Below are 25,332 nucleotides of genomic sequence, written 5' to 3'. Positions count from 1 at the left end.
TTTATCCCACATTACGAGGTTTGCTATTTTACAATTATTTTCAAGACGAAAATAAGCTTTCCACCCCCCATTAATCCTTTTCTCAATGCTATGGTTCCAGTTGAGCTTGTGATGAATATCAATTCCTAGGTACTTGTAAGAATACACTTCCTCCAAGTTATTATTGTCATACATAAAATTAGCGTAAGTGTCCTTCTTGGATTTGATAATCATAACTTTTGTTTTGTCAGTGTTAACAGTCATACCCATGGTAGAGCAGAAATCCTTAAGAAGCTTGAGTTGCTTATTAAGATCAGATGGACACCTTGCCAAAAGAACAATATCATCAGCATAAAGAAGAAGGATGACGACTATCCCAGCTAAGATTGTGCCATCACATCCTGCTTCCTGTAAATAGCCTTCGAGCTTATCGATGTAAATGCCAAATAGGGTAGGGGAGAGGGGGCAACCTTGTTTAACTCCGATGTTACACTTAATATCTTTCGACCACCCCTCATTGCTCTTTAGCTTGGCAATTACATTCTCATATAACCTTATAGCGGCAGCTCTCAACTCAAGAGGAACCTTTAGCTCTTCTAATCTATTCCAAAGGTTGTATCTAGGAACCATATCGAAAGCCTTTCTAAAGTCCACAAAGCAACAAAATAAATTGGATTTATCATTACGACATTCCTCCGCAATGATCCTAAGCGTAACAAGGTGGTCTATTGTTGAGTGATGCCTTCTGAAACCTGCTTGGCCTTTAGCCCGCTTACCTTCATTTTCAAGCCATATGCTTAACTTCTTTTCCAAAATACTACCATATAACTTGGCTAAGAGAGGGTTGATCATAATTGTTCGATAATTAGAGGGGTTATTTGTATCCCCACTTTTAAAAATGGGGATAATAAGGCTCTCAGTCCAAGGTTTAGGGAACCCTTGCTTGACTGCTTGATTGAAAAGCTTGTGGATGTGGGGGATGAGGATAGGACCTCCAATTTTTATATCCCCAATATAGCCATTGAATGATCTTTTCTCTCTATTTAACATGTAGCCATAATCGGTTCTTCAACTTATGGTGACCATAAACAACATTGGTTGATTTGAAACGCGTAAACAAATAAATTTTGATGTGATTTTTACAAAAGAAATCTTCTCTATAAAAAAATAATATTTTTAGTAAAAATAATTATATATTATTAAAAAATTTAAAATTCAAATATTAAAATATATATTTATTTTTCTATATTTAATAACAACGAATTATTTTAATTATATTAATATAAAAAATATCAAATTAATTTTTTATATATATAACATGAATTTTAATGGCTTAATCACATATTCATTTCATACTCACCAACTTAAAACTTTTTTAATCCACACTGATTTACGTCTCTAATGCAGGTGATGTTTTATCTTTTCTAAATTTGGTATCTTGGGTTTAAGACGAATGCGATTCATTTGAATACTGTTATTCAGAAGATTGCTGGGAGACCTTTCTAAAGTAAGATTTCCATGCTTTCATGCTTGTGCTACCTGGCAAGAATTTGAATCATAATTTCAATTTTGAATATAAAATATTTATATGAATACGGATGAGAAATAGTGTTTTTTTAATTAGTATAATAAAGTTTACTTGGTTTTATTTAAAATCATACATTAAAAATTTCATATTTATATTAAAAATAATTATTATTTTAATTGAATTTATTATGAAATTTAATTTATATGTAAAATAGTTTTTTCATCAAGTTATACAATCTCAAGTTAGATTGTAGTTTTTCTTTATTTAAAATATATTTTTTAATTGATTTCATGTAAAATCATACATTAAAAATTTCATATTTATATTAAAAGTAATTATTATTTTAATTGAATTTATTATAAGAAAATTTGTTTTCTCTTAAATTGTATGGATTAAAAAATGAAATTTATTTTATATGCAAAATAGTTTTTTCATTAAATCATACAATCTCAAGTTAGAATGTAATTTTTCTTTATTTAAAATACATTTTTTAATGTACAAATAGATTAGACAATCTAAAATTTAAATTAAAATGAACAAAAAACAAGTACCATGAAAAGGTCTATTACATCTATTTTTTTTTTTGACTATGAGCATAAGAAATATTTTTAAAATTATTAATACTAATTATTGTAACATATTTAGATGGACTTCCTTAAATTAAATAATGAATAAAAAATCATACATCAATTAAATGGGGATATTTTTTAATATTATATTTAAGTAATGATTTTTTCATTTAATAAATTTGTTTTGATGCAACCACTATTTTTTTGGTTTAATTTAATTTATAGATGAAATGATTTTTTTTTTTTTTTTTAATAAAAATTGAGTTTAAGTAATTTCATTTGTAGAATTAGAGTGATAAATTTATTTATACATTAAAAATGCATTTTAAACAACAATAAATCACATTCTTGCTTGGAATGATATGAGCAATTAAACTATGCCCTATTTTTAATTAAAATATATATTTTGAAAAAATGAGCATTTTGTTATTTTCTAAAATATTTCGTGAGCAACAATTTTTGCATTAAGAAGTGATCTTCAGTATGGTAGAGATATTGTCCCCTTCAAAAATTTCACTTGATTAAAAAAAATAAAAATAAATTAAACATATAAAATAAAATAAAATAAAAACATAAAATTAAGGAATTGTCTTTAGTGCGACTTTTTGGACTTTCCGATGTTTAAAATTTTGAATTTGAACTGAAATGGGTTCAACACCCTGAAAAACCCCTAGGGCACTTGATTGTGCAAGGGTTACCCATCAAGCTCGTGATTTCAATAAAATTCCTTTCGAGTTTTAGAGAAATTAGATTGGAAAAACCCACCGGAAAAACTTCCAAAAAGTCACACTAAAGACAACTTGTAAAAATTAATAAGCTCAATATAGTAGAGATGTTGTAATTTCCTATATAATATTTGTCTAAGTCAAAATAGAATCAGAAAAATAAAAAAATTAAATAAGAAAACAAAGTTAGTAATTATCTTTATAATTATAATTATAATTACTAATTAAGTCAACCTAGATCCAACTTAAATCTCATCTACTAAGAAGCTAGTGGATCAAATTTGAGAATTCTCTTCCCAAAATATTTGAAAGGATGATAATTCAATTATAAAAAATAATAATTATTTATTATTTTATTATATTCATTTTAATGTAAACTTAATTTATAATTTTTAAAGTTTAACCAGCATAGATCTATCTTAAACACGGAAGTTGAGCCTAGTGCATACTTATTTTACGGTGCAAAAAAGAATGTGTAATTTTTCATTGCTTAAATTGTATTTTTGAATGTTGTAGAGATTACATAACATGTTTATTGAGCCATTTCATCAACACACATTAAAATGATTTTTTTGTTATTAATATATTTTTAAGTATACATCAAAATTAATTCATATATATATATATATATATATATATATATATATATATATATATATATATTTGATATCTAGGTGAATCGGCAACCGTTATATATATATATATATATATATATATATATATATATATATATATATATATATATATATATATTTGATATCTAGGTGAATCGGCAACCGTTGTGGTATCGTACTTGCGTTACACGGGGTCGAATCCCATCGGCTGCAAAAAAGAATGTGTAATTTTTCATTGCTTAAATTGTATTTTTGAATGTTGTAGAGATTACATAACATGTTTATTGAGCCATTTCATCAACACACATTAAAATGATTTTTTTGTTATTAATATATTTTTAAGTATACATCAAAATTAATTCATATATATATATATATTTGATATCTAGGTGAATCGGCAACCGCTTTATATATATATATCTATATCTATATATATATATATATATATATATATATATATATATATATATATATATATATATATATATATATATATATATATATATATATATATATTTGATATCTAGGTGAATAGGCAACCATTGTGGTATCGTACTTGCGTTACACGGGGTCGAATCCCATCAGCTGCCACTATAACAGCTATGAGGAACCGCCCAGCGGGCAAGAAACGACCCCTCAGGATAAGACGAGACTTGAACCCGTGACCTTCACAGTGGCACGAACGGCTTAGTAGACCGTTCGCTGACCATGAGACCAAACCCCTGCTAGCCATATTAAAATATTTTATTCATAACCCACATTGAATATTTTATTATATAAAACATTAACATATTTTTTAACATGTCTTTTAGATATTATATAGATATATATGAAGTTGATACTAGTTGTTAAAATATTTTTGAAAGGTATAAAGTTTAAACTTCTTACACACACACACATATATATATATATATATTTATTTATTTTTCCATGAAATTATATTAGGTCATATGGACAACTAATTATTTCTATTTAGAGAATATTTTATTCTACATACTTACACATCGCCTTCACATTAGGTTGTACTTACACATCGCCTTCACATTAGGTTGTAGAATGAACCTCGGTGCTTGATAATGTTACATAATATGACTTAGTCACATTATTGCTTAATCCATATTTGAGTGTATTGTAGATTCTACCTTTGTTTAGGTGCAAACATGGATATACAAATCCTTTCAAAATTTATTTCCCCATCGTTTTAAAAAGTATATATTTGTTGTAATCCCAAATATATTAAACATATATCAAATAATGAATTCAGAGCATAAATATTTTTATGACAAAACAAATTTGAAGTTAGACATGGTATATTTTTATTGAGTATCATTAAGCTCAAAGTGTTGCATTTTTATTTCAAATTAATATTAAAAGAATAAAGTTGTATAATATTGAAGGCCCCATTACACCACATATTGGAATATGAGATGTTGATTATTTTTTTGTCCATTTGTATCATCTCATGTACGTAGGTGGCCTACATCTTACCAAACTTTTGAAAAATGCAGTAAAAGATGTGACCCATTTAGATTGGAGCATTTTTCTACTATGTCATAGAATCTCTCCCTTTATGCTTTTGAAGATGCATTTAAGAGGACATAACTTCTTGGAAACTTGAGACATTTTTTTGTTTTTATCATCATTGAAACAATGAAATTTAGAAACTTGTAACTTGTGACATTGGTGTAACTAGATTTTGGAGTAAACCATCATTTGTAATAGTATGTATATGCATCAATTAATAATTTGTTGCCAAATGAATTTCTCTGGTTGGTGGTTTGTTCTTGTGCTCTTTTAGAGTATCATATATTTCTATTTTGTATCAAACCTTATATTGGATAATGTTAGAAATTATCTCCTAATTTGCATGGAATTTAGTCTTATTGGGAAACTAATTGTTATGATGGTATAATATAAATTGTTGTTTTTAAAGGATAATCCATAAAGTACTTTACCTCAGACTCATCATATAGTTTCAATGAGAAAAATAAATATTTTTCATGTTCAAAACTTTTTGTTCCACAATTGTAGTTGTCAAAGTATTATAATTCAAATATATTTAATTTTTAGTTGATATGTCTACAAGTTGGATTAAAGGTTATAGTCTCCTAAAAAGACATAGGTGAAAATTATTTTTCAAATTTCAATGAAATTATTTTGTGTAAAAAATAAACTAATTAGATACGATATGGAACCCTTTTAGAGTGAGTTAGTTATGATTTTATTCAATGTTACTTTAATACACATTGGTTTTGTTTTTCACACACATATAGATTTTACTACATCTCGTGATAAATAGAAAGAAAGATTTGATTAGAGCATGCATTTACCACATTTAATATTTATAAGTGTTTTCTCTATGAGAATGTAATAATGAAGGAGGAAATAATAACATAATCCTATAACATGATGTTAAGATATCTACAATGTCCATTTATTATAAGTTTAGCCTTTTAATTTTTAAAAGGTTCAAATACTATGCATTCAATCTTGTCCATATTCGAGTATATCTCATGCTCCAAAGCAATACCAAAATATATAAGGTAAAATATACATTATATTTAGAACCAATAGTATATATTAGATTATATAAATCATAACATAAACTCTATGAATTAATCTACTTTTGAGTTTTTATTGATAACTTCAATAGTTTTACTATGTTGATAATCTTATATGTCCCATAAGATTTTTTTAGTCAAATCTCATATATACGAATCTTAGGACATGCTGGGTCAAGGAAATTTGGTTTTAAGTTCAAAAGATTTTATTGCGAGTGTTCCATGCAATTTCAAATAAAGATTAAAGATTTAATACGGTATTTGTGTGTTATGGTCATTTTGTTTTTTACTTATGATAAATATGTGAATTTTTTAAACATAATTATGTTATTAAAAGATAATTTTTTAATCAAGACTTTATTCATGAAAGGTTAATTTATTATGAGAACATCACTCTCAAAGGAAAAAAGTTTAAACATAATCTTTCTTAGAAAAAAGATGCAGGACCCAAAAGGCCAAAAACAATGGTATGCCGGGTAAAACTTACAAAATCCATTGTGTTACTTGCACGTAACAACGAGGAAAAACCTGCAATGTCCTATTGAAACTTCCCGTGAAGAGTCAAGGTTTAATCAGCGGCCGAGAAGTCAACCAAAAATTTCAAGGGCAAGTTTCAAGGTTAAGATGCATAAGCTCAAAGCCAACCGTGGGCAAGTATTAAAAAAAATTAAAATTCCCAAAGTGTTTCAAAGGTGATTAAAACTTAATCTTTTTATTAAATCAATCCACGAAGTTTTTTCAAGAGTCCTTTTTCAATATATTAAAAAGGGTTAGGTTTTAAAGTTTTTTTGGTAAAAGGTTTTTGAAAAGGGGAATATCATTTTAAGTTAGCAAGGGGCTCAAACACATTAAAGGTTTAAGGTTTGGAGAATTGGAAACAAAGTTTTATTTTGAAAGTTAAGAAAACAAAATGTATGGTATTTACCTTTAAAAAAAAACAAAAGGTTTTGTTGAATGCTTTTATTGGAAAGTGTGTTTAAGGTTTTGTAAAAGTTTGTTTATTAGTAATTTTTTTGTTTTCTCAAGTATAAAAGTATTTTGGGTGAAGATTGTGTTATACAGGGGAGTTTTTATTGAAAAGTGTGTTTAAGGTTTTGTAAAAGTTTGTTTATCAATAATTTTTGTTTTTGTTTTGTCAAGCATAAAAGTATTTTGGGTGAAGATTGTGCCATACAGGGGCGCATATTAAACATCATATTTTTTGGGGGGCGATATAGAAGATAGCCTCATGCAATCAGGAAAGAAACTATAAGATAGAGGAAAGACAACAGTCATGGCTCGCAAAGTGCGACTGAAGAAGATTAAAAAAAAGAATAGAAAATAAGAGGCATAAATTGTTTCCGTATTTAGAGAGGTTCAGGTCGCAACTAGGGAACTGAGAAGCCTAGTAAAATACAAAGAAGAAATTGTTATGCTCTTAACCTGCAAAACAATACCCAAGCGAAGAAAAGATACCGAGAACACAGAATATGCGAAGAAAATATACCCAGAACACAGAATAGCAATGATTTTATTATTCAGAGAGAAATGTTCACAGGCCTCTTCGAGGGGGCAACCTCCAATAGAGCAGAGCTCGATTACAAAACAAGACACGATGCTCCTCGCAAGGAGTCTCTATCCTTTATATATGACTCATACATGCAATACCACGAGCCAATATCGTGGGTTTTATTAATACCATCTATCTAATACTACCGCCCATTTACAACTAACTGTGGTCCCGTCATTAATGTGCGGGTTAACCACTTACAAATATTAATATGGGCTTTATTGACTCTTGACTATGACGTGATCCCATGACATAAATAAGGGGGTTAGGGTGGGACCCTAACATGCCCTCCCCCTTAAGACTAGCCTTGTCCTCAAGGCTGAAGCTGCGGAAACTGCTGAAGAATAGTGGCTGGTTCCCAAGTTGCATCTTCCGGAGAGGTGTCTTTCCATTTGACGAGGACCTCCTTAAGCATGCGGCCGCGCAGGTGCTTCTCTCGTGTGTCTAGAACCTGTTCAGGTTGAAGCCAGATTGACCCTTCTTCGTCCAATTCAGGTAGACTGGTTTGAACTCGGCAATTGTTCCCAATCACTTTCTTGAGGCACGATACATGGAAAACTGGGTGAATTTTTTGCTGTAGGTGGCAAAGCCAACTTGTAAGCCACTTCTCCAATGCGCTGAAGTACTTAGTATGGTCCGTAGAATTTTGGAGAGAGCTTTTGACAACCCTTGTCTTTGAGTGATGTTTGCTTATATGGTTGCAGCCTCAAAAAGACCTGATCCCCTTCTTGAAATTGGCGCTCTGAGCGGTGTTGGTCAGCCTGTTGCTTCATACGGTTCTGAGCTTGATGAAGATTCTCGCGCAGAAGGGCAAGCATGGTTGCGCGGTGTTGTAGGAGTTGATCCACGGCTTGTACTTTGGAGCACCCCGTGAGATAAGAAGTAGGGGAAGGCGGAAGTTGTCCATAGACTGCTTCATAGGGAGTCATTTTGGTAGTGGCATGATAGTTGGTGTTATACCACCATTCCTTCCATTGCCATCGTTCATTGTCCAAGTACATGGTGCCAACCATAAGCTTAGTCCCCTCATCTGTGATATGAAGCCCCCTAGCTCCCTTGAAACCTCGCTCTGATACCACTTGTTATGCTCTTAACCTGCAAAACAATACCCAAGCGAAGAAAAGATACCGAGAACACAGAATATGCGAAGAAAATATACCCAGAACACAGAATAGCAATGATTTTATTATTCAGAGAGAAATGTTCACAGGCCTCTTCGAGGGGGCAACCTCCAATAGAGCAGAGCTCGATTACAAAACAAGACACGATGCTCCTCGCAGGGAGTCTCTATCCTTTATATATGACTCATACATGCAATACCACGAGCCAATATCGTGGGTTTTATTAATACCATCTATCTAATACTACCGCCCATTTACAACTAACTGTGGTCCCGTCATTAATTGCGGGTTAACCACTTACAAATATTAATATGGGCTTTATTGACTCTTGACTATGACGTGATCCCATGACATAAATAAGGGGGTTAGGGTGGGACCCTAACAGAAATTGAGGTTGATTGGTGTAACTTTGATTTGCTGCCACCTCCTATGTTTACTAGTAAATATATTGATCATTGGGTTATCAAAATGTAAACTTTTCTTTGAGCTAAAGGCTTAATTGAGTATTGGTCTAATAACCCATATGATGAAGTATGTGATGCTTTAGCATTAAATTTTATAAAACAAACATTAGATGAGAAGTTTTTATGCAAGGTAGCAAAAGGCACAACTTCCAAGGAAATGTGCAAGATCCTGGAAGAAGAATTTGGTGCAAGGGGGAGTGACATGCAACAACAGGTTATGTCACAAACAAAGAAGTCAGTTGCAGATATGAGAGTACATGAGCAAGACTCTGAGAAGACAACAAAGTTTGGAGAATCCCACTCAAAAGTGGATGATGGTCATGAATACTATAAAAGTGAAACCCATTATGCAGGAATGCATATGGATGAAGAAGATGCAGCAAATATTGCAGAAAAAGGAGTTGAAGACTATGTGTGTGAAATAGAGAAAGAGCATATAAATGCTCAAGGACTCCACTGTAATGTGGATGGTGCAAATGATGGTGAATCCCACTATGATGAAACACATGTGGACAATGACTTCAAAGTGAGATGTTGATTGGCGAATCTAGTTACAGCTGATGAACTTGGCGAAGTTGAAATTGCCAATGAGCACATGCATGCTTGAATATCCAACCATAGGGTGGATGAACATTATGTTGGTGATATGTGTGGTTTCTTTTTTGAAACATGAATTGATTGTGGCAATATGGTAAGTGCCATGTTTGATGAAGAATTGAAGGTTGAAGTTGCTACTATATAAACTAGATGTAAAGCAGTAGGAATTTCTCATGAAGAAATATATGATCTAGCAGTAGTTGATGATCAAGAAGAGGGTAAAGTGATTGAAGATTTTTTTATGATAATATCCATTGACATCAAAACAATGGAATATAACCTCTATATAGTGGAAAAGAAGACTAAGACGGAAGAGGTAGAGAAGAAAACTCTCACTGAAGAGCATAACAAAGATGATTTTAACATTGTTTTTGATATGTAGGTGTTGAAAATAGCATGGGAGTTGAAGTTGAAAATAAAGTTATTGATAAGTTTGATGCAGATTTGAAGCTCATTGAAGAATGGATTCAGAAGCCAATTGAACAAATTGATGGGAGTCTTAAGGAAGTAGCTAAAATAAAAGAATTAAATGAATAATGAGAAAAAGAAGTATGATTATGATTTTACATGTAAGCCTAATGATGATCTTGAGTGTGCAGACTACATACAAAAAGTAGCAGTACCTAATGATGAAAGTGAAGAAAAGGACATGGAAGTTTATGAAAACAAGGAAGAATGCATTAAAACCATTTTTCAGCAATAAAGTCAAGAAGAGATATGATTTTTCTATCAAGAAATATGTCAGAAAGAAAGTGAGGAATATGAAGCATAAGAAGTAGAGAAAATAAGATAGTTTGAAGATAAAGAGTTGTGTCAGTAGTCCATGGTTGAACGAATTTTTGAAGAGGAAGGTGTAGAAGACAAGATCATATTATTTTTTTCGGAACAAATTCAAGACAAGTCAAAGAAAAATTGCAACAACAATAAGTGAATAAAGCCTACAATGAGAAAGTGCAACCGATTATGAAGCAATTTCGAGGATATAAAATTTAGAATAAATGAAAAATAAAACTGTAAAATATTTGAGTTATTGTAAGCCTAGTTGCGGCGTAGACCAGCAGGCATATTTGAGTGATGATTGAGTCAATTTCTATTGTAAGCCTAACATGCATAGTTAAGTTAGGTTGAGCCATTTTGAGTCATCGTTAAGTTATGTTGGGTCATACAGTTGTAATTAAGAGGGAGTATTGGAAATTGTAATTACTCTCGCATGCAAGAGTTGGCTAAATTTGGAGTGTTAGTTAACTAAATCAACTCGAGTGAGTTCAAGTTAACTCATATTTTGGGGAAAGTCGAATTTAGAATGTGTGTTCATGTGAAGTTATTTTGGGTGAGTCACTAGACAAAAAAGTTTAAATACTCCTCACTGGGTTCATTATCATTATCAAGTTTGGTTGATTAATTGAAGATTCGTAGCTTGTGTTATTGTGTGTGAATTGTGTGTTATATTTTGTGCCTTTCCTCTTCTGCCTTTCCAATAGCTACTGAAATGAACAAAAGGTCATTCAAGTATGTCCGGGTGCTTGGAAAAGCTTAAGGCTATTCTCAGGCATTCAACTTCAACTTAAAAACAATAGTAACCTGAAAACGGTGTTTTTCTGTAAAATTTCCAGTGAAACTTTATAAAAGGGTGCATTTTAGGTAGAATCCCACACCCTTCTTGAGATTTTCACACGGAGGATCATGGTTTTTAATATTTATACATGTGTGCACTCTAGAAAGATATTCATCCTCTCACTTTGTATGGGATAAGAGGGGATTGACAATGAGGCTTCTAGTTTTGAAGCCTTATCAATCAACATGTATAAAAAAGCCTGAGCAATAAAGTATCATCTTCTCATCTTGTATCGTATAGGGGGGAATTGATGATCAATTACCAATTTCGAAGAGCCTAATAAATAGCCAAAACCAGAGCCTCAAGATTAAACCAAAATAAAATATGCAACCAAATTCAAAGTTATGATCATGATTCAAATTGAAATCATCTTGAAATTGACATTAGTTTGCAGTTATCTTCAAACTGACATATGTGAGCACTTCACTAGTAGAAGACAATAACTTCTTTCCATATTTGGAAATGTTTTATGAACCATTTAGCCTTGGATCCAAGTTCCATCAGACATCAGGAAGCACTTCCATTGGTAGAATACTTTAGTTTCTATCCAAATTTAGAACTATTTTAGAAACTACATCAAGTGTTCCAGAGTTGGTGGTTAGCCTTAAAACACCACATATTATGACCTCAATGGTTTCCCACATCTTTTGGTTTATGGTATTCCTTAGAATCCACCTTTTCAAAGCATTAGGGAGCACTTACACTGGCAGAAGAATTTATCTTCTAGCTAGATTCATAACTGTTCTAGGAAGTGCATCAAGCATTTCAGAGTTGGTCGTTAGCCTTAAACCACCACCAAATGAGACCTCGAGTTCTCCTACCTTTTGAGTTTGTGGTCTTCCTTAAAAACCACCATTTCGGAGAGGAAATCCACCCATTGGCTGGAATGCATTTTTGAATTTTTATATTTTAACTGCCTTCTTTAACTCATATACACCCTTTCAGATTAAGGGGGGAATATTAGACACCTAATTCGTAAGGGTTGGCATGTAAGAAATTCAGCAGTCACGAGAGTCCAAGAGACCTTGGAAGATGAATCTAATGAACATGAACATTGTATTTATATTTCCATCATCTTTAATGAAAATATCATTCATTCCGATTGCACAGTCCAACACTCAAACTTTATTAGACTATTAAAATTGTATTTTTGTATTATATATTGTCTACTAATAGTTTGGATTAAAGAGACTTATTAGTGTTATTGGTCTAATTTCCCAATTAGCAGACCCATATACATAGGTTAATGATACTATATTTTGGTTTAAAGGAAATATAAATATTTGACTAGCTTACCACAAAAATGAATTTAAATAAAAAAATAAAAAATGAATAAACAATTTATAAGGCTTTGTGTGTGTGTATAAGGAAAATAATATTGTTTTCTATTTTTTATTGACTTTTATTTATACATATATGATCATTCTAAAATATATAGGTGTTTTTCAGAATTGAAGATTTCAGAAGGGGCTTCACTGGGGAACAATACCATACCACATGGGTTCATATTGGGGAATATATATTGAGGAAAAAATAAAACAATATATTAAGGGATATATAGGGGGAAAAGAATTTTTATATTGGTAGGTATGAAAAATATAGCTCAAATTTAATGCAAAAATATAAAGGGGTATAAAAAATGTTAATGAAAAAATGGATACCTGCAATATCTAGTGAAAGTAGGGGTTTTTTAAATTGGGAAGGGGTGTATAGTGTTTGTATTTATAGGGGGTTAAATAATGTGATTTTTGGAGATAATGTGATTTTTAGAGGTATTTTCCAATATGTAATCAAATTAGGGGTATTTAGTAGCCATGAACGCAAGTGATATGTTAGAGTTTCATTGAGTGAAGCCCCCACAGGATTCGTGAGTTGATTTATGTTGAGGTTCTTCCTATCAATGTGATGGATCAGAATGAAAAAACTCCACATAAGTATTTTATTTATTACATAAATTTTTGGGTGAATAAATGAATCTCAATCATATTTTTAATAAACCATGCATGCAAAAAGGACATATATCAACCTTCATTAGAGAGTCTATTTTAATAGAAGTTATAAGCCATGGATCACAGTTTAAATCCCCAATAAAGGGCTTAAAATCTTGATTGAGGCTTCTAAACCAAAAATAACTATACACATTTTTATCAATTGAGGTTTTTAAAATATCTCAATTACGGGTTATTAAAGTCTTAGATCAACTTTCAACTCTTGATTTGGAGTTTGAAAATCAAGAATTTTTTCTTGCTATTAAAGTCTTAGATCAACGTTTAACTCTTGATTTGGAGTTTGAAAATCAAGAACTTTTTCCTATTTTTATAACTTTTCATGAATTGCAACTTTTAGTAGATGAAATCTTTTCATCTCTTTCATGGAATATGAAAGAATTGATTCATGTAAATTTATCGTTACATTTTCTATCCAATTACATATATTTCTCATTATTTATTTCATATTATATTTCCAATTTTGTAAGCTTATATAATTTTTTTTCAAAAAAAAAAATGTATTTTAATAACTAAATCATTAAAAGATATAAAAAGTAGGTGTACACTCTAAATATTTCCTTTCCAAAATACCATTATTTACTTATTTATTTATATAAATGAGAGGAAATAAAATTGTTGAGAACACAAAGATGTATAAATTTAATTAAAATATTAATTTATATACTTTAAAAATAATAAAAATATAAGTTTTCAAAATAAATAACAAAAACTAAAAATCATTATATATATATATATATATATATACACATTGAATTTTTATGCAAATCATGAAAAAATAACACAATTCCCTATTTTATTTTATTTTTACGCAATGTGTATATAAGTTTTGACAATGTGATAAAATATAAACATTAAAAAAAATCCATTATATTAAGCCTCACTAAAAAATGGATTATGTTAAGCCTGTCTATTGTAGTCATATGGTGAATATATACATTATATTTAAAAAAAAAAAAAATAACAAAATAAAATTATAAAATTATGATTTTTATATTATAAAATTATGTTTTTTTTAATATATAATTACTTTATAAAAATAAAAACTATAAAATTTGATTTTTAAAATTTTATTATTTTACTTTATATTAAATTATATTAAATTATATGATGATGATGATGATGATGGTGGTTAACGTCCGCTGAGACCAAATAATGATCTATCGGACCTAAAAGACAAATTATTTATTTTGATTTAAGATTTTATTCCTATGCTCAAAAAGCTTGGAGAGAAGCCTCCCGAGTTCACTATAATTTTGGCATTGTAAAAGGCTAGGAAGGTCAGTATTGTAACAAAGGTTGTGAAATTGAGATCTAATGTGGTTGTATGCAGGGCACTCTAAGAGGAAGTGGTTTTAATCCTCGATGCTCCCATTCTCACAAATATGGCAGATCCTTTCCATCCATGGCGTTTTAGGAACTACCCAACGGCCAGTTTCGCTATGGAGCTCATGAGAATTCGTTCTAATCTTTGCTATATTAATTTTTTTTTTTGAGCTAGTTAGAATAGAGAGATACTTTTGATCTTCAAGGGTGGGGTTGATGACCTTCTTATAATAACTTAATTTTCTTTTAGACGTTAAATCTTTCTCACACCACAATTTTTCTTTGAACTTAGAAGTAACAATATCTTTAATGTTATTTATGTTTTGCAAAGCATCATTCTCAATCATCTCCCAATAGTTTAACCAGTCCCTTGTGTCCTTATGCCATCCTCGATTATATATATATAAAATTTAATTTAATTTAATTTATATATATCTTATAAATATAAATTAACTAAAACAATTTTATTAGAGAAAACATTAAGTCACATTCATTTATATATTTTTGATAAATATAAATAATGTAAAAGTATTTAATAATTTGAAATTATTAAAATGAAAAAAAAACTCACATACTATGAAAGTTACATGTCACTCAGGTTCTTTGAACTCGGTTGACTTATTAATTACAAGGATCAACATGATTTCATATAACATTGAAATACAAAATCATAATTGCAAGAGAAAATTAAATTTATCCATAACCAAAATTAAATTGACGTGGTTGCCAACAATACCCTAAATTTGTTTTCATGACGACACATATAAAATTATATTTAAATAATATAATATTTTGATATTTGACCAAGCTGATGAACATAAAATAGTCTTTTATAACTTTTATAGATATAATATTATATATAAATAATATAATATTTTGATATTTGACCAATTTGATCAACATAAAATAGTCTTTTAGAACTTTTATAGTGAATTAAACTTAATCATTTATTTTGTAGAATGTTTACAAAGTTTTTATTTTCTTATATTCGAAATCATTTCTATTGTGCATCAGATTTTTTATTATCTTATATTCTAAATCATTTCTATTGTGCATCAGATTTTTACTTTTGTTAACATTGTTCTATGTTGAACATGTTAAGTTTTCGGCTGGAGCTAATCAGTCATATATTGGGTATTTAATGTCGTCAGAGTATTACGCCACTTAGCCCGATAACACGGGAGCAGGTAAATATTATTTAATGCCGAATTTACCCGCTCCCGTGTTATCCCGTTAAGTCGCGTACTGCTCTAAAAACATTAAATACCCAACATATGGCTGGTTAACTCTTTCCCTAAATTCTCCTTGAATCAAGGAAATCCATTCATAAATAATAAATCTCGCCAACCACACTTTTTTCATTCATCACGATAAACCGCACAATGAAGTTGACCGTTATAATAGTTCGGATTCTTGCATCATGAGAAGAATTCTTGTGCACATTCTCTTCGTTTTGAAAACCCGATGACTAGAAATTTAGAGAAAACAGACCAGTCGATTGTTCTCTTTTATTCAACAATCTTGATGTACCACTCTGAGTTGACTGCCCATAGATATTTCTTACATGACAATTTGATTTGGACGTTGAAGTTTCCCTCTATCGTCCAGCCCAATCAGAAGTTTAATAATTCAGAAGTGGCAATTTTATTCAACCTGTTACAACTGAATGCCATGGGAAGGATGATCTAGTAATGCAATTTGATGGCAGCTAAGAAGGGGGATGTAACAAAATGCAATGCAAGAGATGGAAAATGATTAAATTAAAACGATCAACTGTTAACCTTACGACAGTTGACCCTGATTTCTCCTATGGTGCCTGTAAGAGGCTTGATGTTTCCCATCTTCACCATAGATAATGCAAACTGTTTGAGAAAGAGCTCCTCATTTGCTGCATAAAGTTTCACTAGCTCCTTCGTCTTCGCTTGGCCCTTTGCGAACAATTCTTCGTCTGTGTTCAACAGCCCTTGACCGCTCAGCAAGCTCTTGAAGTAGTAGTTATCAAATTTGGTAGGAGTCACGAAATCCAATGGGAACAAGTTATTATCTCCTCCAGATTTTGGACATCCGGATTTCAGCCGAGCTAAGTAAGCCCTGTTTAGAGTGAAGTCTGGCAGCCCATTTCCACTCTGGTTGTAAAGCCTCTGCCTGAAACTTGTGCATCGAGATAGGCCGATGGTGTGACTCCCTGCATAATTAGAATTTGCAAATATTTCAATACTTAAGGGTTGAATGTACCCATTTGGAATTAGCTACTTTCACTAACAATATTTATCTTTTATTTTAAGGAATCAAGGTAGATAATTTCATTACAGACAAACATGTCATAGCCAGAGCTTAAAACCCTAGCAGGGAGAAAGACAACTACCAGTCCCAATCACAGGACCTAGACTGATAGGGACCTACACGATCTAGTTCGAGCAAATGTAGATAGTATGATAAAATGCTCCATTGTCTTCATCCCCATCCAGATTCGAAACTCTGGCTATGACATGTTTATTTGTAACACCATTATCTACCTTTTAATTCATTGGAATAACATCTAAATTTTAGTGAAACTAACTAATACCACCAGATTGATTAATACAACTAACCACATTTAAAAAAAAAAAATACAATATTTATATACCTGAAAGGGCCACCAAGTCTACCTCATCTAGACCTTGTAGTTTGAACTTGGTAGTAAGCGTCTGCAGAGTTGAGTTGGGCGCCGGGATATTGTTGTTGGACCCACTCAAACTTGCACTCTTCGAATCTCTCCTCCCCAGTAAAACTTCCCAGCCCAGCCCTCCACTCTGATGTTTTATTTATCCATAAACAACATAAATCACTCGGCAGTTAGATTAACATCACTTGGTATTGAACGAAAGAAATATTAACGCGCAAATGGATCAATATATTACCAGGACCACTGAATCACGAGATGCAATAGCGAGAATATCTGCACACGATACAGTTTTTGGGCACTCCTTCTCAAGTGCACTCTTAATCTGATCAACGACCTCAAATCCTCTGGCAGAGTTTCTGTTGGGATTCGATCCCTTCTCACTCACAATGGTTGAACTGTTATCCAATAGTATAGATGCGTCACACCCCTGTCACACCACACACACATTTTATATTTAAGAATTCACGGGTAGTCAATACTAGTAGCAATCCGCATTAGGCCTGGAATTTGACATTCCACAGTGAGGAAAAACTTAGAAACCTTACAAAGTGACAGGTAAAAAAGATTGAAATCATAAATGTGACGTGTAAGTATTTAAGTTTCATGCCATAATTTTTAATGGGTGGTTTAGACGTAAGCTAATTTAGACAATCTGCTTAGTTATAGCACCTCCTTCTTGTAGTCAGTCTTTGGTGGATTTGCTGAAATGAGATTTTTATAAACACATAAAATAGTGGCATTTTAGAGTTGAACATTCCATTTTATCAACCACACTAATCTATATAAAACCTAAAACTACATACATTAAAAACAAATAACTATTATCAAATTTCCATTTTATAATTCCAAACCTAATCTGCATGATGCAAAATAGTAAACATTACCTTGACAAAGCAATCATGGAAATGAAGCCTGAGTAAAGATGCCGCCATTCGAGCTTCCTTTATCACAGCGTTTCGTACTACTGATTCCACTATTTGCTCGGCCTTGGGACATGTCTTGGCATAATAATGTGGAATCAAGTTACAGACGGGAGGATGAACCGGATGAGGGTGAGGATAGGCTGATGAGAGCGATATGAAGAATGCCTGCAGCAAACAAACTAGCTGCAACATAGTGAGCCGGGGCCAAGTAGTGTTAGTCATGATTCTTGAATGAAAGTGGGTATTTCTATCTATCAATTCTACTAATCTAAAGGAACAACAACAGCTAGATGTGTGGGATTGGATTACATGTCTGCAATTGAAATCTTATTTATAGGAACAGCGTGTGTGCATAGACAGTCCTCTGCGTTCATGGCTGATTTCAAAAAAAGCCGAAAATTAAGTCGTGGAATGCGACAGAAGAAGACAGTTCAACTGCTCCACTCAAGTATCATGGGCGATAAGTTAAATTATTACCAAGTCCACACCAACTTCGATATGTGGATAGGTCAGCAGACGATTTCCTGTCTGATATTGCTGTTGGCCATTTATTAAATAACAAAAAGCATGCTTGTTCGCCATTCTCTCTTACTGCATTGACAACCGAGTCCAGGCGGCGGCTCCATTATCGATGCTCATTGTACGTAAAACCTGCTCCGCGCGTGAGTGAATAATTCCAAACTCTGCGCTCGAAACGATTCCGATTGCTAATTGGAATATTCGTTTCAAATCAAACACAAACACCAGGTCAAGGTTCACTATTCTCTATCAGTATCATACAGCTTTCATGTCGGTCGATGTATATCTATCTGTTTTCTGTGCAAAGTGACAAACCGCAGGGACGAAAGTTTCCATAAGTTTCCATGGCTGGTGGCTCCGTCTTGAAGTGGACAGTCCCGCTTGCTGTTTGACATAAAATTCTTCTTCCTATGACCTGTCGCGCATTATTTTCCCTCCCCTTCTCTTTTCATAAAATCTGAGAAGCAAAAAAGCAAAATATTTGTCATAAACCACCCCAACACTTGAGATGCTTCAACCTAATTCCACTATATTCCGTCCGTAGTGTTCTTGATGGGGAGGATTCATCATTTTCGGTAATGACCTCTGTTTAGCATTGTACACCATGTTTTTGTTTTGTTGCATGCAACACGTTTCTTTTCCATCTGATTAGGTGAGAAGAGGATTCATCATTTTCGGTAATGACCTCTGTTTAGCATTGTACACCATGTTTTTGTTTTGTTGCATGCAACACGTTTCTTTTCCATCTGATTAGGTGAGAATGAAATTATTATTTATTGCTTCCTCTTCGGAAATGGTTCCACCGCAAGTTTCATATAACACTAACCGAAGAAGCTGTAAAAGTTGTGCAAGGGTTTCATCTAATTCCGTTATAAAATGTTTTACAATCCCATATGAGAATATTATCACATACAAAGATAATTTTATTTAAAACAAAAAAAACCAATACTAAATAATTTTGTTCATTATAAATGTTTTTTAAGTTGATAAGGGTTATTTTCCACTTTTTAATGCAGTTGAGAGGTCTATAAAAAGTGGAAAATAAGGCAGATCAAAGTATTTTAATCACTTTATTATGAGAGAGATGGGTGGGGAGGATTAGCATGTAGTAGTTGACTATGGCTAAATATGTTCAAGTTATGGTTGAGGATGGTTTATTATGGTCAAGATGTACTTGATTATGGATGATCTTGGTTGTCCACATCTAACTATAGTTGACTACAATGCATTATGATTAACTATCGCTCATCATGGTTGTTCATGTTTGATCATGGTTAATCATGGTTGACAATTTCCAACCAAGGTTTATCATAATGTGACCATAATTGGATATGGTTGACATAGTCAACATGGTAAACCTAATAAACCTAATAAACTTAGGTCAACCTAGTAAACCTAGATAATTTAGTCAACGTAGTAACCCTAGGTCAACCCAATACATCTTGTAAACCTAGAAAACTTAGGTCAACTTAGTAAACCTAGTAAACATAGGTCTAGTACACCTAATAAACCTAGTAAACCTAGATCAAGCTAATATACCTCTGTCAACCTAGTAAATATAGTTAATCTAGTTAACCTACTAAACCTTGTAAACCTAGTTCAACCTAAGTCAACCTAGGTTAACCTAGCAAACCTATGTCAACCTAATAAATCTAGTAAACATTATAAACCTAGGTCAACCTAGTAAATCTAGTACACCTAATAAACTTATATCAACCTAGTAAGCCATAGGTAAACCTAATAAACCCATGTCAACTTAGTAAACCTAAGTCCTATGTAAACCTAGTAAATCTATGTCAACCTAAGTTAACCCGAGTAAACCTAGGTTAACTTGGTAAATATAGTAAACTTAGGTCAACTTAATAAACCTAATAATCTTAATAAGCAATAAACTTAGGTTACCCTAGAAAATCAAGGTTAAACTAATAAACCTAGGTCAACTTGGTAAAACTAAGTTAGCTTAATAAACCTAGGCCAACCTAGTTCACTATGGTTGACCATGGTTGACTATGGTTGACCTTGTAAACCTAGGTCAATATAGTAAGCTTAATAAACCCATGTCAACCTAGTCAACTTAATAAACCTAGGTTAACCTAGTATGTCAACCTAGTAAATTTAATAAACATGTATAGGTTAACCTAATAGGTCAACTTAGTAAACCTAATAAACCTAGGTCAAATTACAAAGAAATTTATTGTTTTTCAAATTGTAATGTCATTTGTTGTTTATCACATTGTGATGTCATTTGTTCTTTGTTACTTTGAAAAGTTATTTTTTGTTTTTTTACATTTCAATATCGTCACACTATGACATGGTTTGTTGATTGTCACATTATGACATTGTTTGTTGTTCATCATATTGTGATGTCATTTCTTGTTTTTTCTGTTATGAAAATGGAGGAGGAGGTCAATTTCCTCTTCCTAAAACATGGATTGTTCTTCGACACTTTTCAAAGAAAAATGGGTCTTAACACGAAATAGGTTTTCCAAAAGGTCTCTTCAAGTTATGAGTTTCTTTTCACATGTAAACTTAAGCATAAAGAACACAACATCACATAACTCATACAAACATTCATGAAGAGTAGAACAAAGGATTTGGTGACAAAGTTCACCCCTCCTAGGCTACATCTATGGGCCTACCAAAATAGCTAGATTGCTCCATATATTCAGTGGAAAATGAGTACATAAAAGTTTGCTGATAAAATATGTGGCTATTTCCCCTTCAAGGAAATATTCTCCTGCAAATAACTCTCACATAAACATCATGACAACCTACAGTCAGTCATGAAAACATCAGCAACACAAGGTGTCTCCTACAAAGACCCTGTACTCCATCTGAAAATGAACATTCATGAGCATATAAGCACTTTAATTCCACATTGAAGGACAAATAGAAAACTTTCCTCAATAATACATAGTGAGAAAACTATAGAAGAGTTGAACCCTGTAAGTAACAACTGTTGCAGTAAAATTTCGAAGGTAAGAAAACCTCTACAAGACCTTCTCCATGCTCAAACACCTTCAAGAACTACTCCAAAACACTGATTGATCCATACACCCATGGACTTGAACCTATAAAAAGTTCCTTTAGATGTCCTCAAATAAGAAAATAGAGGTCACCATTGGATCCAAAATGTCCAAAAACCCCTAGGTAGACTCTTCTTGAGCTCCAAAAGGCCAAAAAATCACAAAGACATGGCTCTATAAGCTCTCCTTGTAGTTTTGCTATTATCCGCCCTACAAATCAGACCAACAGTCTAACTCTCCTATAAATCCACCCTGTTTTTTACTACAGAGGCGACAAATTCGCTTGCCGAAGGTGAAATTTGTTGGATACTTAAATTTCCTAATAACCCTTATGCGGAATAATCTGGCCACATGGGCCATGTGGCCGGGGCTAACTACCCGCCCCCGCCAACCTAGCCCCTTATATGTCGGGCCGATGGTCATGTAGATGGTGATGTGGTTGGGGGCCGTGGCTAACCGCTCGCCCCAGCCACTGGAGGGTTAGGGGTAAAATTTTGCACCCTTCTGCCTAATGCTCAATCTTCGGCGCATGGTCCTAAGCTCCCATTCTGTCGGCGCTTCATTTTGCCTCGCATATGGTCGTGTGGTGGTTTTGTGACCAGGCGTAGGGCTAAGGTCTTGAGCTCCAATTCCTTTGTGTTGAGGTCGTGTGGTGTAGGTGACCGAGGGCTGGGGCTGACAGCCCGACTCCTCCTCCACATGTGCCTTTTATAAAACTTAAATAGGCATGAAGCCCTTATGGGGTAAGAACCACCTGTGGGATTAATGGTAGAGAGTTGCACTGTTAGAGTTGAGGTCAGGGGTTTGAGCCCTGCTCGGGCTTCTAGTCGACTAAACCAAAATTTTAGTGCACTCTAGAGGTGCCATGTGGCAACCCATGATTGGGCCACACAAAACCAATCAAATTTGACAACCTGCAAGAACGAAAGATTTACACTTTGCATCACTCGCTTGGTCCACACTGTACAGTCACCCTAGATGATGTCAGTTGTATGGAAGCCCAATCAGAAGCCCAGTCAGCTGCCCAATTAGTAGGCCTGCTCATTTTTTAGTTGTTGGGCCAAACAATCAGAACACAATAACTTGAGCATACAGTGTTAGATTGAGGTGAAATAAATGTCATTGGATTCAAAATGACGAGCACTTTGACTTGAAATGAGTTTCAAGACTTTTTGGGAACTTTCATTTTTGAGCTAATTTTTGATCACTTGATCACACCTCCCCACTAGGAACTTTTGGACTCCAAAAGTTTACTTCTCCTAGTAAATAAATTGAGGTTGAAACTCGAAATTACCCAAAAATGCAATCCATATGCTATCTTTTCAATTGGCGCCCTTCAAGTTCTAGTCAAGGCACTTCACCTATCTTCTTCGCGAAGACCTGTTGTCCTCTTAAGAATTGAGCCAAAAATTCTTATCACTCATGCAAGAACAAAAACATTGATAAATGGAATTTGAACATTCTCTTTAATCTCATATTTGCACGACTCAAAACAAATTCATCTTGAGGTTCAACTGTTGAAGATAGACTTGACTCCATCTTGGAAATCAGAAGCAATATAAACTTGCTTTATCATCCTCAAACTAAGCTTGTACACAAAATTACACTGCTGCAAAAATTCAATGACATAATTGGCTTTGCCTACAAAAACATAGTCAGGGAAAATTTGGATGGATATTTATATTAAAGTTTAGAAATCTTGGCGAATCCCACTAGTCCATAATATGCAATCTGTAAAATGTTTGGAGATATTTTTGTAAAAATATTCAAATTTATAATAATTTTATATACATTAGAGAAAATTTCAGCTTAAAAGTGGCCTCCTAAGGAAGAATAATAAAATAATAGTTAAAATAATAAAATAAGAGTTATGAATTTTGGATGGAAAAGAACAAAACTATTTTTTTCCACTTGTATTTTTGACTTATCTCCTTATCGGTTTACCCAAATTTCAAGTGTAGACACTTGTTGGATGTATAATTGAATTCCACATCCAATGAGTACTCATTATGAATACTTTTTGAGAAGACCCACATTGATAAAAATTGAAGATACATTAAAAAAAAACGTGTTCACCACACTTTTTTAATATATCTTCAATTTTTATCGATTTGGATCTTCTCAAAATCATGCATAATGGGTACTCGTTGGATGCGGAATTTAATTACGCATCCAATGAGTGTCTACAATTGAAATTTGGGTAAACCTATAATGATATAAACTAAAAATACGAGTCAAAAAAGGTAGTTTTTCTTATTTTCCCTCCAAAATATTTACATGTACCTCTTTTTAAATTTAAAATATTTTGATTGGTTTACACATTACTACATGGAAATTATGTGAAAATTTCATGGGCCCTTTTAGGCTGAAATTTCCTCTAATGATCTCTATATAAATTTTTGGCTATTTTTAGGGTAAAATAATTTCATACTATAAAACTTGGGCAAATCAATTTTAGAAAAAAATGGAAATTAACCAATCTTTTTTTGGAAAACATATAGAAAAATAGCCCACATACAAATATTAGCCCCTAAAATTTTCCCTAAACATAGTCATCTTGTACAATCTTAAACAATGATTCTATTCATAACAAGTTTCATCTTGAATACTTGCACTGATGAGTACATGACAAACTTGTAAATGAAATTGGATGACAACTTGTATATTCCAAAATTCTTTACACATATGGACTTATAAACAAGCCAATAACATAATGTCAATGAAACATACTTTTTTCACATAGTGGCTATTATTGTTCACTTTAAAAAAGTACCCAAACAGGTAAACAACAACAAATAATTACCAATTTACAAAGAAACTTTACAAACAGTTATCCAATCTCCGCCTCTCTTATGCTTATGGGTTCTCTTTTTGCATCAAATTTACCTTGAAGGTTGCTTTAGGATTGTTGCGAGTCCTCTTTGCCACCTCTTTCTTCCCTTGCATTAGGTTGCACAATCTTTTTTCCCTTCTTGGAATGAAGCTCTGGATGTAATTTCCAACATTGTTCATTTCCTTGCCCATGCATCTTGCAATGGGTACAAAAAAAATTTCTCTTGATTTCCGACAATGAAGTCCTCTCATGCGAAGGATATTCATCATGCTTGATGCCTAGAATCTGATCCATCCTTTTAACCATTATCATGTGTTTCTCACAGACGACAACACAATGGTCAAATGCATCACAAAAAGTACAAGGATACATATTGCACAAATAGTCAAAATTACCATGATTTGAAAAACACCCATGAGATTTATACCTTTCCCTTGGGCTGCAGCTTTAGTGATGTGGAGTGGACAATGACATGCAAGGCCCCTTCAAGTATTCATCTAGATTGAGAGACAAATTAACATTGTCACCACCATATTGGTGTGACATATCATCCTCAGATTATTGTTGTGCCTTAAACCGTTTATAGCATTCTCCAAAATCCCTTTGACCATATCGTGATCCTTGATACTTTGGTCTCTCTTGTACCATGATTGGATTGGTGATCCCTTAGCCATTGATGCCGAGGCATCTCCTTCATAACTAATTTTAGAAA

The 25,332-nt window shown here is 32.6% G+C and overlaps 1 protein-coding gene across 1 annotated transcript; it reads right to left on the bottom strand.

The window, feature by feature from the left end:
• Positions 1 to 16,129: 16,129 nt before the first annotated feature.
• Positions 16,130 to 18,557, bottom strand: LOC149169451 (peroxidase 72-like). The gene is made up of 4 exons (XM_089428696.1): positions 18,204 to 18,557; positions 17,555 to 17,746; positions 17,281 to 17,446; positions 16,130 to 16,839 (listed from the first exon to the last, which is right to left on the bottom strand). The coding sequence occupies exons 1-4, from the start codon at positions 18,462 to 18,464 to the stop codon at positions 16,424 to 16,426; spliced, it is 1,035 nt and encodes a 344-aa protein (XP_089284822.1). The 5' UTR covers positions 18,465 to 18,557; the 3' UTR covers positions 16,130 to 16,423.
• Positions 18,558 to 25,332: the final 6,775 nt, after the last annotated feature.

This window comes from Pinus tabuliformis, chromosome 4_2 (genome assembly GCF_031772625.1).
Source record: "Pinus tabuliformis cultivar Carrire ecotype Pingquan chromosome 4_2, CPIR1, whole genome shotgun sequence".
NCBI classification, from domain to species: Eukaryota; Viridiplantae; Streptophyta; class Pinopsida; order Pinales; family Pinaceae; genus Pinus; species Pinus tabuliformis.
This window is presented reverse-complemented; position numbering and strand designations above follow the sequence as displayed.